Here is a 13,035-nt window from a genome sequence, read left to right as displayed (position 1 = left end):
AACTGAGTACCTCAAATTGGGCCAAGATAGGAGTTTGCAAGTTCTGAAGTCTGGGTTGTGGGGAGACAGCCTGTTTTGGACAGAGTTGCACTCCCAAGAAGGAGCAGATTCCTATATTGGGGATGTTCCTTAACCCAACACTGACTCTAGAGGCTTAGTTAGCCTGAGAGGCTAGGGGTGCCTATTTCTGGCTATGACTGGTTTGCCAGCTGAAATTATTTGGACACTATTCCACTCTAGTAACCTCCAGATGGAACTATGGTACTTTAGTGATTTGGAAACTTCAACTGGTCCAAAATGCAATATGAAGAGAGCACTATCATGCAGTTATGGTTGCTGCATTTTGGATCATTTGAAATTTCCAAATCATTTTCAAGTGCAGCCTTATGAAGAAAACATTACAATAGTCCTGTCCTTATGAGCTCCAGGTTTCTGTAACTATCTTGAATCCTGGGTCCTTTTCCCAATTCTCAGCCACCTCCCATATTAGAAAACCATCCCAGCTGAACTGACAGCTTTCCCTTTCCTCACAAGAAGCTCATTTGCAAATCACTTGGTCTTCTGAAAAACTGACCATTAAGCCATTGAGTATGGGCACAAAGCACTAAACAATATTTCGTGAGCTGAATACAGGCAATCAAAACCCACATCAATTTATTGCAGCCTTACAGTCTCCTTGCATGTTATTACAAGGGCAAAAACAAAACCCAGCATTTTACAAAATGGTAGTCATTATTTAAAAGTAATTTAGAAAAGGCCCTTTTCACATATAGAACAAATACAAGGAATGTATCTCAGTCCTTCTCACTGGAAAATTAGCAGTGTGGTGATGGGTATGCTCACAGAAAAATACCCCAAGAGGAAAAATTGTGATCTCCTTTACCTTCAGAAATTCATTATCTCAAGAGCAAATAATTCTTGAAACTTTAATCTAGACCCATCTTGTAACATTTTAATGACTCAGAAAATGTAAAGATTTAAGAAAACAATGTCTCTTTTAAGTCTTCAGATTAACAAATGTAGGAGTGAGAAGAGAGGACTCCCAAAACTATTGTTAACCCACAGCATTCAAGTATTATTTTAACACATTTCTATACCAACCATCAATTCAAAATTGCAATTAGTGAAGGTCCACACTGAACTTGATAAGCTCAGGAGTTTTTACCTGCAGCTTAAAGTATTTTGTTTTTCAGAGCAAGCATGATTTCAGGAAAGCATGATTACAGTTCATAAAAAGAAAATCACTGCATGTTTTCAACCCAGGAAGAGAAGGCAAGAATGGGGAAGAAGTTAGTTATCTTAAGTTAGTTGGATAGTGCTAGATGTTCTACACACACACTGACTGACCCACAAAATGTTTAATTTAAAGCAGTGAGGAAGAGTGAGTGGCTTTTGTTTGCAATTTTTGCATAACAGAAAGCTGAATTTAAAATCTGAATGAAGTGAAACACACTTGATATTTTGAACTATCTGCTACAGGCAAATAGCCAGCCACATTAAAGGGTTAAATTACTGTAATCCAGGGACAAGAGGAGCACTAATGCTTTTTAACATTCTGTCAAATCAGTAAGTTTCCTCCTGAAGATTCCCGCCAAAAGCTGCAAGATATTCAAAGCAATTCAAGCATTCCATTCAGTTATGCATTGTTTCTTTAAAATATGCCAAGAAACAAACTATCGGGCTAAATATATGGAGCTAACCCGAAAAGTCCATTTTCATAAACTGAGGATCATTTGCCACAGTTAGAATATACCAAGAGACAAAACAAATTATATAGCTTCTTCCACCTGAAGCTATGACAAAACAAAAGATTTTTAGCAATTCAGTGGTTCCTATTTGAAGCAAATCTATAGGGAAGTCCAAACACAATGGGTTGCAGCCAATGATAGTCCTACACATAGTAGACCTATTGAAATTAATGGACCTAAGTCATGTCCATTAACTTAAATGGGTCTATGTTTGAGCAAAACAGGATATAAGCCTGTAGCACAAGTCTGCGTAGCACAGTGGTTCACTGCAAGCTAGGAAATCCACAGCTCATGTCTAAGCTCAGTCTTGAAGTCACCATGGCTGTATACAACCCTCTATCTCTCAACCTAGGCCCCAACATCTACAATATGGGTATAATACTAGCCTACCTGTATAGGGCTGTAATAAGGATTACCGAGCATGTACATTAAGTCATACAAATTTCAAAAGTACAGTAGATAATGTTCCGTATCCTTCAAACGGGATGCAAATCCAGCAAGTAAAGGAAAAGGATTCTCCTGGCCAGAAATACAAGGAGGATATGCATGGTGACCTACATTATATTGACTGTAATGGTAATGGAGAAAGGAGGCAGGATGTGCACACAGGATTTGGCTTTGGGAAGGATGTCGAAAGCAAGCCTGATCTCTCTAGCAACCGCTTGTGCCTCCTTTGTACTCATTTGAAAGGCATTTAAGAAGCCAACCACTTCAATTGTAGAACACAATTGCAGCAGGAATCTCAGGGATACAGACGCCCACAATTGGCAGACTTAACCTTACTCCTGTTGCCACATCATCTATTTAACAAGGTATATATAAGGACATTTTTCACTTAAGTCACCTACTGAGAGGAAAATGTAAGTCGCCAGGGACTTACATTCACCAAGTCTGTATTCCAATACTTATTTGTAATCAAGTTGCTTGCAATTCAACAGAGTTGACGTATTTAGTTCAGAACACACACAAAAAGCCATTTCCCAACATCACCTTAAAAGAACAAAGAACACATATGCAAGTGTGTTTACTCTGAAGTAATATCACAAATCAGTAGCATTTACTTCATAGGAGGGATACTTAGGATTGTTTCCCTAGTCTGCCAGCAAATGGCAAGGCACTTCACTTAGGCAATCTCTTTACTGTATGCTCTTTCCTCCCACAAAGACCAGAAGCATGACATTGTTCAGTGTTTAACAGGCAGTCCGCTCCTCCAATTTGTTCCTGAAAAACAGGTTTTACTGCTGGAGCAAATCTTGGTACATGGTGGTGGAATGGAATGTCTTCACTCTCCACAGAGACTGAAAAGACAACACCCGCCTCCTGCTGCTGAATATTTTACAATAAGCCAGCAGACAGGAGACTCTTATAATAAGCCAAATATTTTAACCACCTATTATGGGTTATTGCTATGGTGGGGAAGAGGAATGTCACAAATTGGGATTTCACCTTTATATATTTCCACTAAAAGTAGAAGACATCCACCCCTTAAATCAAGGCATCCAAGATAATACACCTTTAAAAAAGAGCTGTAATTTTTTTGTTAGCCTTTTTAATAATGCTGCACTGAAGTTTCCCAGATAGGAACTCAAGGCTTTGCCAGATTGTTTTCTTAAAATTTCGAGTAACAATGCAGCAAGGAAACTACTAGCAACCTAACGTCCTCAGTATCTCCTGTCAGGGCTGTCGGCTCATTTCTTCAAGGAGAGCCTCCAAAACTGGCTGTCTGAAAAAAGCAACACCCAACCCCACTCTGTTTGGAGGCGGTGGTGGTGCTGCAGTGTTAAGGAAAATCCTTTAAGCAAAGCAAAGCCATTTAAACGGAAATATGCCTAGCAAACCCTACCTATTGTAAACAAGCAGAGAGATGCCATCAGAATGCCCACTCTCGTCTGACAACAGACCACGCATTCCCTTGTCAGCTCCTCCTCCTCGATCATCGTCGAGCTCACCCTTTCTAGGGTTCATGGGGGGGGCGAGGAAAAGAAAAAAGATTAGCAATGCCGGGAGACCTGTTTTGAGACACGTGGTAAGGAGTTAGAGACCTGTTCAAGAGATCAGTCCCAGGACGGCTTCTCCAGCCACTAATCCAGCCAGCAACGCCATGCCTGAGAAAACAGTCTCACTGCACTGCAGAAAGCCGCTCTTTGCATTTACCAACTGATTTAGAGCCTTTATCGAGCTGCTTGGGTTATGCAGCAGCTGCCTGCCCACCATAGTCTTGATTATTCGCATGCAAAAGAGGAGGGGAAAGCCCGTTTTCAGGTTTCTAGACACAAAGGACCAAGGCCGCCTTTGTCTTCTGCTAAACCACAGGAGCGCCCTGTGTCTTTAAGAGCCGGGCTGCTCGCCTGCCCCTGGCCTCCCCTCCCCCCCCCGCCGTCTTCCCCCTCCCTTCCCCACCCCCGGGAGTGCCGAGCAGAGCAGCAGGCAGGAGCTGGAGCCGCGCCAGGATCTCCTCTTACACGCAGCCTCGCGCTCGCTCCTACGTTTCTTCTCGCTGCTGCAAAAGCACTTGCACGAAATGGCAACCGTCCTCTCTCTCTCTTCCCCACCCCCACCAGTATTAACAAGGGGGGGGGGGGAAGCAGACAGAAGAAAACCGACCCTCTCACTCCTGCTTTACTTTTTACAAACCTCACACACGTTTTTAAAAGGGGGGGGCGGGAGAGAGGAGAGAGAAAGGGCTCTGTCCTGCATTGCCCGATAAAAACAGCCTTGACGAAATCAAGCGTTGGTGCTGCCCCCAAAGCAACAGCCGCAGCACAGAGAAGACAGCCGCCATTACGAAACCCGGCTTGCTCGCCCTCAATATGGAGCAGGAACTGCGAAGGCAGCCTTGAAAACGAGCCTCTTTTCACGGCACCAAAGCCAGGGGGTGACTTGGGTGCAAGAGGCAGTGGCTATTTCTGCAAATTAAATCTCTCTATCAAAGCCAGCTGGAAGTTTTGTTGTAGCTGTAGCTCTGGAAAAATCTGCTGCTGTGAAATAGCAAGCGCGTCACAAGCTTTCCCAACAAAAACAGTACAAGGCTGCCAAGCGACTCTTCTTGTGCAGGGAAAAGGAAACCTCCATTTTGGATTTTGTTTTTCAAACCAGGAGTCTCTCAAGATAAAAGAAAACTCGTTTACAGTACATATTAGCAAACCAGGGTCTCCCTTTACTGCTCAAATTGCTGTTGTCCCCGAAACGCCTCTGTTGTAAAATGAAAAGGAAAAAAAAATCTGCAGTAACTAGAGGGAGAAAGACTTCAAACTAGTTCTCTATCACTTGCATTTATTTGTTGGTTTGCCTTAAAAAAAAATCCCACCTCTGCCTGCTGATTGACTTTAGGGGAACAGTTTAGCCTATCTGTAATGCCATTATGGATTTGCAGAGAGAAGCTCTTGAAATCAACAAGGATGCAGCCAAGCAAAGCACTTTGTTACAGGAGGCTAAAGAAAGGAAGTAGCTTTTGGAAATAGATATAAAAAATAGATTCTGAATATGTACCTTCAAACAAGAACGTTAGCTACCTTTCCCCCCCTCCGAAAGTAACTCGGATATCCGCCTTGGACGAAAACATTTGCTGCATAGGCCTGCTCTGTTTCACTGCAAGGGCAAAAGGCTTTACTTACCCGCACACCATAGTTGAATGCAGTTCTGAAGGTGAAGTTGTGGGAGTCTGGGGTTGGGATTTTTTGGGGGGAGGGGGGATAAATAAATTTCTAAATACTGTATACGTTAAGTTCTGTATCATCACTTCTATTTTATAACCTTGCAAGTTATTCAATCTCGTTCAGATTTTTGTATGGCTTTTGATTAAAAATAAGTTAATACATTTACTTACTTCGACTAATAACATATAGTTAACTTTTAAAAAAGACTCCGGACTTCAATCGGTAAATTCCTCTGGCAGATTTACTCTGCACATAAGGACGCTGCATGTCTTTCCTTCCCCTCTCCCACTCACATTTTTAACATGATCTCAAACATAAATCGCTACATGTTAGTGTGAATACACCTGGTTAATAGTTACTGTATGTAAACATTTTAAGCATCTCTAGCTAAATATTTTTTATTCTTAAAAAGTATCTCAGAAGCAATTGGTTTAGATAAACAAGACAAAAGATGACATGCAGATGAAGGCTGGAAAAATAAATTAAAGGAGAACTCCAGTAACATTTAACATGAAAAACTACACTTAGTAAGAAGGACAGAATGGATTGGGTACTTACAATGTAAAAGGAAAAAAACTTTTCCTAATGATTTTTTTTGCAAGAATTCACGTTTCCTACATCTATATTTAAAACATTACCTTGTTAGCACGAAAGGATTTAACTTAAAAGATGGCCAGGTATTTAGTGTTTAATACAGGAAGCTACATCTAGAGATGTATTTGCTCAGGCAAAGAAAAGCTTTCAAAAACAAACACCAAAAATACATATGTATTTACTTTTTTGGTAACTCAAAATTGTTACTGCTGACATAAGGGCGTGCCATGACCTAGTTATATACAAGACAAAGATGGGTTCCAAATCAAAGGGAAAAATCCAGATCTTTTTATAAAATCTTCCTTCTTCCTTTTAGTCCTCTAAATGTTGTCAGACATTAACACAGACACTGAGAAGTCCTGAAATGGATGGTTGTGGATTCATTCAAATCAAGTATCCCCTTTTGGAACAAAGGAAAACCCAGTTGGCCATTTAATTCCATTGCAGAAAAATGGCTGCCTGATCTGTTGGCCTCTCCTTAGCTGTCTGCTGAAGGATGTTTTTAGATCAGCGTCTAATAACTCAAGCCCAATGGAAGCTGCGCGCTGATTGGCTGCGCCCGCCTGGTGCCTTTAACCAGCCAATTACCTAAGCACGGCCAAATTACAAACCAAAAGCACAAGTCGAGCTAAAACAACACGAAGCCCCAACAAGGCGACCCCGGGAGGAAAGGAAGGGGAAAGAGGGAGAAGGGAAGGGAAAGGAGGTGGGGGGAGATCCAAGGGAGCCTCTAGCTGAAACAAAATGGAAGGTCCGACCTGATTGGCTGCGCAGGACCTTTAATAAGCAAAGCTGCTACTCTCCTTCCTCCCTCCTCCAAAATTGACAAATTGTAACAAAACGGGGGCGCCCCCCGCTTCTCCCCATTCATCGGAGGTGGAAACATTGCCGCGGCTTCTTGCAAAAGTATCCCTGCCAAGCTCGCTGCCCCGGTTAGCTCCCTGGGATGTAACTTGCAAAAGAAAAAAGGGAAAAAGAAAGAAAAGAAAAGAAAGGGGGAGGGGGAAAAAAGCTCAAGCCTTTTGGAGCGCCGGGTGTCTTGTGGGGAGAGGGTTTCTTTTATTTCCCTCCCCCTTCCCCGTCCAAAAAAGAAAAGGAAAAAAAGGCGTGGGGGGGGGGCCCTTGTCCCACCTATGTCCATCTTGTTTAGGAACAGTTTGGCGCTTAGGTAAATGTAGCCAGCAGATTCCAAGGGGATTTGGCCCCGCCGCTAACTGGGAGGAAAAGCCACGGCGGGGCCGCATCCTGCTGGGAAAAATGCATGGCCCTTTATTTGGGGCGGGGAGGCGCGGCCGGGCGGCCGGGCTGGGGGCTTTGCAGCGCGATGCAGCTGCTGTGAATGTGCATTCGGTTGAGGGCGGTTAGCCATTAGCCGAGCTCCATAGCGGTGAATTGTGGGATGCCTGAGAAGCAAGCAGAAAGCACACACACAATATGTGTTGGCTCGCAAAAAAAAAAAAAAGAGCGAGCGAGCGAGGAGGCAGGAGGCTTTCAAAACCCATGTAATGTAGCCAGCCCAATGTGAGCGGAGGAGCTCGCCTTTCGCGGCCAGGAGACGGTCGGGCACCGAACAGCGATGTCTTTCAAAGAGATCAAGGCAGGAGAAAAAGCCAAGCACCCCGAAGACCATGGCAAAAAGCAGAGTTCAAGTGAGATGGGTATTTTCTCTCTCTTCTCCTCCTCCTCCTCCTCCTCCTTTCTCCCTCGCTCTCTTTCTGGTCTCGCTGCCTGCACCCGGGAGGGGGGACACGGGGGGACACCCCGGCTCGGCGTCTGGATGTGCGGTCTTTTCCCTTCCCTTCCCCCCACCCAGCTTGACGGTATTGCGAGGGGGGGAAGGAAGCAGTTCTGAAACGGGAATCTTTCATATATGTCTTTCTTTTTTTTTTTAACTTCGTTGGTTGCCCCCGCTTGCTTTCTCCTCAGGTTGGATCAACGGAATGGAGAGCAGCTCCCAAGCAAGCACCTCTGTCGAGAAAAAAAACCACCATTGGAAAAGTTACAAGTTGATTATTGACCCAGCTCTGAAAAAAGGACAGCACAAACTCTATCGTTACGATGGGCAGCATTTTAGCATTCCTGTAAGCGGTCGTTATTTTTTACAAATGAAATGTATTGTGATATTCTCTTCCCCCAACCCTGGTTTGTTTTATTCCAGTACCACGCCACCCTTCTAAAGGGTGGGTGGGAAGGAGGAATTCTTAATGACCTGAAAAATGAAGATTGCTACAAAATGTTCAGGAAACCTATTAAAGTTACACCCCCTGACAATGTAGTCTGTCAGAATCAGAAGATAAAACCTGCATCTTTCTTTTCCTGTGATTCCCTGCAGAATTGCTATTTGACATGTGTGTGTCTGCTCTGCCTGGAGAACATTCCCCTCAGTTTTAAAGGCTGTGGAGTAAACTTCCAAATTTCATGGGTTTTTTGGTTTTTTGTTGCATCCGTGGGTCGTGTCTTTTTTCAAGCTTCATTCAATTTACTCCCCTCTCCTCCTCAGAACCCGGGTCTTGCCCCAGTGGATTGTGTCAGAGATCCAAGGATAGGGCGAATATGGACCAAAACGAAAGAGCTGGAACTCTCTGTCCCTAAATTTAAGGTACATGCATTGAGAACTGTGGTGCCCTTGATATAAATCTAATTGCATCTTTATTCATATTGTTGAGTAATTAGTTCACCGGTGTTATAAAGCTGCAAAATACAATTGAGCTTCCTGCCTGTCAAAAGTGTGTTTTATTAATAACTCAATGGAGTTATTTAAAACAAATTTTTAAAAGTTATTGCTGAGGCAAAAGTTTAGTATTTGTCTGTAAATTGCAGTGGAAGGGAAATACCTTGAAAGTTCAGTAGTTGCTTCTTAACCCTCTCTGCTCTAGGTGATGCGATTGCTTACAGTCCTTAACTTTGCTCTCTCTGGTTTTTAATTTCCTACTACACTGTGTGCAAAAACAAACCTACAGATCGATGAGTTTTACGTGGGGCCGGTTCCTCCCAAACAAGTCACTTTTGCCAAGTTGAATGACAACATCCGTGAAAACTTCCTGGCTGACATGTGCAAAAAATACGGTGAAGTGGAAGAAGTGGAGATCCTCTACAACCCTAAAAACAAGAAGCACCTGGGAATTGCCAAAGTGATCTTTGCCACAGTCAAAGGAGCCCGGGATGCAGTGCAGCATCTACACAACACATCGGTCATGGGCAACATCATCCACGTGGAGCTGGATACGAAAGGTGGGGAGCTGGTTCTGAGCATCATCTTCCTTCTGTTTGCTGCTCTTCCCCGCCTCTCTCCTGTCCCGTAGTGAGATGCATTTGCAGATTGGATGGGGAGGGCTAGTAATTAATTTAAGGGTGGTGGTGGAAGCTATTAAATGACTGTCACTGCGTTTCCCCCTCAATCTCTCTGCTTTTCTCTGGGCCTTTGCTAGTCACGTGGAGCTGAATGTGTTGTCTGTTGCTAGGAGACAGTCCTGTAATTTACAAAATGCTGCCATCCTCTCCATTTCACTCAGTCACTCATGCTGACACTTGGCTTGCCAAATGGTCCCCCTTTGCCCCTTTGCCAAAAGTACCTTTTGCACTTAGCTGATAACACACCCACCCACACCTATAGATATAGAAAAATGAGGCTAAAAATCATTTTAGAAAATGCCTGAAATTTATCCTAAAATAATACTCTAAATTAGATTCCAGCAATGTTCTTGTTTTTATTTAATCATCCCATTGCGGGCATTTACATATGTACAAGACGCTCTGTAAAAGTGTATTAATTTTTCTTCCACTGTCTCTTAAAGGGACAGTAACACTCCAGATATTGAAAGTAACTGGTCTGTAGTGCTAATACCTTCAGACAGAAGCAATGTAGCTATGAACTCAGGTTTTATTTATAAGTTCCTCAAACTATACTGAGGCTGCAGTCCTAACCCCAGTTACCTAGGAGTAAGTCCCACTGAATTCAGCACAACTGACTTCTGAGAAGGCATGGTTAGGTTTGCACTTCAACGTTTAAATTTTTTGGGGTCTTTTTTTTTTTTTGCTGTATTTTTCTTTTTTGCTAAAGCGGTGAAGCATATATGACCAGCATGTTACTTTTAGCATTTAAGTGCTAATTTGTCCCCCACCTCTGCCATAAGACACCTTTCAGTTTTGCAGCTTAATTATAAAAAAACCCTGAAACTATTTTAACCCTTTAAAGGAACATTTTAGAAAGCATGAATAATTAACACATTATGCACAATGGGACAGTTTCTAGTCCCTTATCTTTAAAAGTGCTTATGCTAAAATTTTAAAACTGCAAGTGTTCTGAACTCCAAAACACATTTGACTTGTCTTGTTTTTTTTTAGTTACTGCGCTACTGAATCTCTAGCTGCAGTTAAATGTTCCTCTGCATGGTTTCTCATGTTGTGAAATGAGGATTCATCTATGCATGTTAGATAAAGTTATTAATAAAATTATAAGAGAGAATTGTTAGAACAGGTCAGTTATCATCCAGTCTTTTATCAACATTTATTCTGAGTTACTACCACATCAGGACATGAGAACCGCAGCTTAACTATCTGTAAAGTGGTATAATCCTAAATTTTATGGCAAATATATTTGACTGAACTCAGTCAGGCTTACAGCCAAATTGAGAATCAGGAAAATTTAACATAACTGCTTTATAGTTTGAGCTGCAGCTGTGTTAAAACCTGTGTTGATTTTAAAATGTATTTTTAACAAGTTTTCTGTAAGCTTCCAGTGCTAGCCTTTGAAATCCTTGTGATCACATCCTTCTCGATTTCTGACATTTCCACTATTTGTGACTTAACTAGTTACCAGACTATTATTGTTTACATGTAATACTAGATATAAAAAAGCAGAGGTATAGATGAACAGCTGTTTGGCCCACTCTAGCAAACTCTTTTATAAAGTTCCTTTTTTAAAAAGAAAACCTGATGTTAAAGGGAATACATGGTATCTAAATGACTATTTTAACTGTGATTTGATGAACTCAGAAGACTAAATCCTAGAGAACATAAATTCTGTTCACAGGCCTTAGAATAAAGCTCTGTAGCTTTAAGTGAGTCATGTGAGGTGAAATTTAGACCTTGGTCTAAGAGCTTTGCTGCTGCTGCTGCTGCTGTTGCTGCTTTTTGTGTGAGATAAGGACTCTCTTGTGTTGTACCTTAGTTTTTGTAGCTGGGGTAGTAATTACCAATTACAACTAAAACACAGGATCAAATAATTTAACTGTGTTAGGAGCTAGTGTAGGCGGAGGGACCAAGCAACAAACAAGGAAATCTCCACTTAAATTAATTCAATCATGCAGACACCTCCCCCACCCTCTCCCCAAGCCTCAGTCCTTGTAGCTGCAAGATGGGGATAAGAATGCTGTCGAAAGGATAACTAAGATAATGTATGTAAAGCCCATGGAGCACTTACATGCAGTATAAATAAGTTTATTTACTGCACGTCTGTACCAACCAATAAACGAAGTTCTCTGGGTGATTTGCAGTAAAGGCTAAAAGAATACAACAAAACAATACCTAAAATCTAAAACAGAGGTTACTAACAGGTCCTTACACTGCAAACCACTGGGTGCCTGCAGGGGGCTGCTTTACTACTAGCTTGTTCAGCGCTTGCACCCTGGGGCACTGGATGCTCCTGTTTTATTACTGCAACAACGCACCAGTGGATGCATACAAACCGCCCTGTTAACTCACATCTGAGGCCCCCCCAGTGCCGCTGTGTCCAGCCAGGTGCCTTTGAGGCTCCCATGCAGAGCATGGTGGCGGTAGCCTTCTTGCACTGTTGTTCCTGAGTGGCTGGGATTCAGAGGTATTCTGATTCTGACCCTGGAGGTAAGACGTGGACAGCCTTATCCTCCATCAGTTTGTCTGATCCATTTTTAAAGCTGTCTGAAGTTGATGTCCATCACCACACTATGTGGAAGTGAATTCCACAGTTCAGTTATGCATTTTGGGAATAAGTACTTCTTATTGTCTGCCATGACTCTCCCACCATTTGATGATCCCATTAGGTTCTAGAAGTATGAGAGAGGGACAAAAACTCTCTTATAAACTTTTATCGTGTCCTACTTTACACGCCTCAACTCTTCCCTCATAGCGAAGGCACTCTGTCCTCTTGATCATAATTGTAAGCCGCTTTGAAGTTTTATTACAGTCAAGTGTTAGATAAGTATTGTGAAATAAATAAGTAATAAATAATTGTTGCTGCCCTTTCCTGCACCTTTTCCCAGCTCTACAAGTATTCTTTTTGAGAAGTGGCAAAGAGAACTGTCCACAATACTCCCAAGTGTGGCTACACCATAAATTTGAATAAATGCACTTCAGTATTGACAGTTTTATTTCTTGCTGACATGAATAGAACTGTGCTTAGTTATGGCGTGTGTACCCTCATCCCCAGCACGGCTCTGCTACTTGTATGGCATTGTTCCGGTTGTACTGGGTTGAGTTATTGTCTGTTTAACACCATAACTTTGAAGAAGGAACTGGTTCCTGCTCTGTTTTCTCTTTGCACAGCCGACCCTGGGATTGAGCTGCTAGTGTCTTGGACCCTAAAATTCTGGCAATAGTTTGCTGGCTGCACAACAAGGCTAGCTGTTTAGCTGTGCAGACTGACTTTATTCATGTTCTTTATGCAGAAGTAAGTCATGCTGATTTCAGCAGGGCTTGTTCCCAGCTTAGTGTGCATAGGATTGCAGACTTCATTTTAATAAATAAATAAAGATATATCTTTTGTCAACACTGCTACAAGGGAAGAGGACAACGTAAAATAAACAACTGAATTTATAGATGAATAGCAAAACCATCAATAAGCTCATCAAAATACATACATATGTACTTAGTTGGCACTGTCAGGGGAAGCAGGTGCCTTTTTTTAAAAAGACAAATATTAAAACATTTTTACTGATCACATACAATGTGCATTTTATAGAAAAACTGATTTGATGTTCAATTTCTAGTGAGCTGGGCTTGCAGAGTTTGAAGATTTATCACATTTTACCATTGAATGCAGACACATTTTTGCTATAAAA

The 13,035-nt window shown here is 42.1% G+C and overlaps 1 protein-coding gene across 6 annotated transcripts in view; it reads left to right on the top strand.

The window, feature by feature from the left end:
- SETD1B (SET domain containing 1B, histone lysine methyltransferase) overlaps positions 1-13,035 on the top strand; it is a 68,958-nt gene that overhangs the window by 12,435 nt on the left and 43,488 nt on the right. For 2 of the 6 annotated variants that reach the window (XM_081893174.1, XM_081893173.1), the window contains exons 1-4: positions 6,757-7,647; positions 7,925-8,079; positions 8,499-8,597; positions 8,959-9,229. In XM_081893174.1, coding sequence (XP_081749300.1) covers positions 7,575-7,647; positions 7,925-8,079; positions 8,499-8,597; positions 8,959-9,229 — 598 coding nt within the window. In that variant the 5' untranslated portion in view covers positions 6,757-7,574. Of the gene's footprint in view, positions 1-6,756; positions 7,657-7,924; positions 8,080-8,498; positions 8,598-8,958; positions 9,230-13,035 lie in introns of those variants that run through there. The other 4 variants (XM_081893172.1, XM_081893171.1, XM_081893175.1 and 1 more) reach the window with 2 other exon arrangements.

This window comes from Podarcis melisellensis (assembly GCF_964234715.1).
Source record: "Podarcis melisellensis genome assembly, chromosome: 16".
Classification (NCBI taxonomy): Eukaryota; Metazoa; Chordata; class Lepidosauria; order Squamata; family Lacertidae; genus Podarcis; species Podarcis melisellensis.
This window is presented reverse-complemented; position numbering and strand designations above follow the sequence as displayed.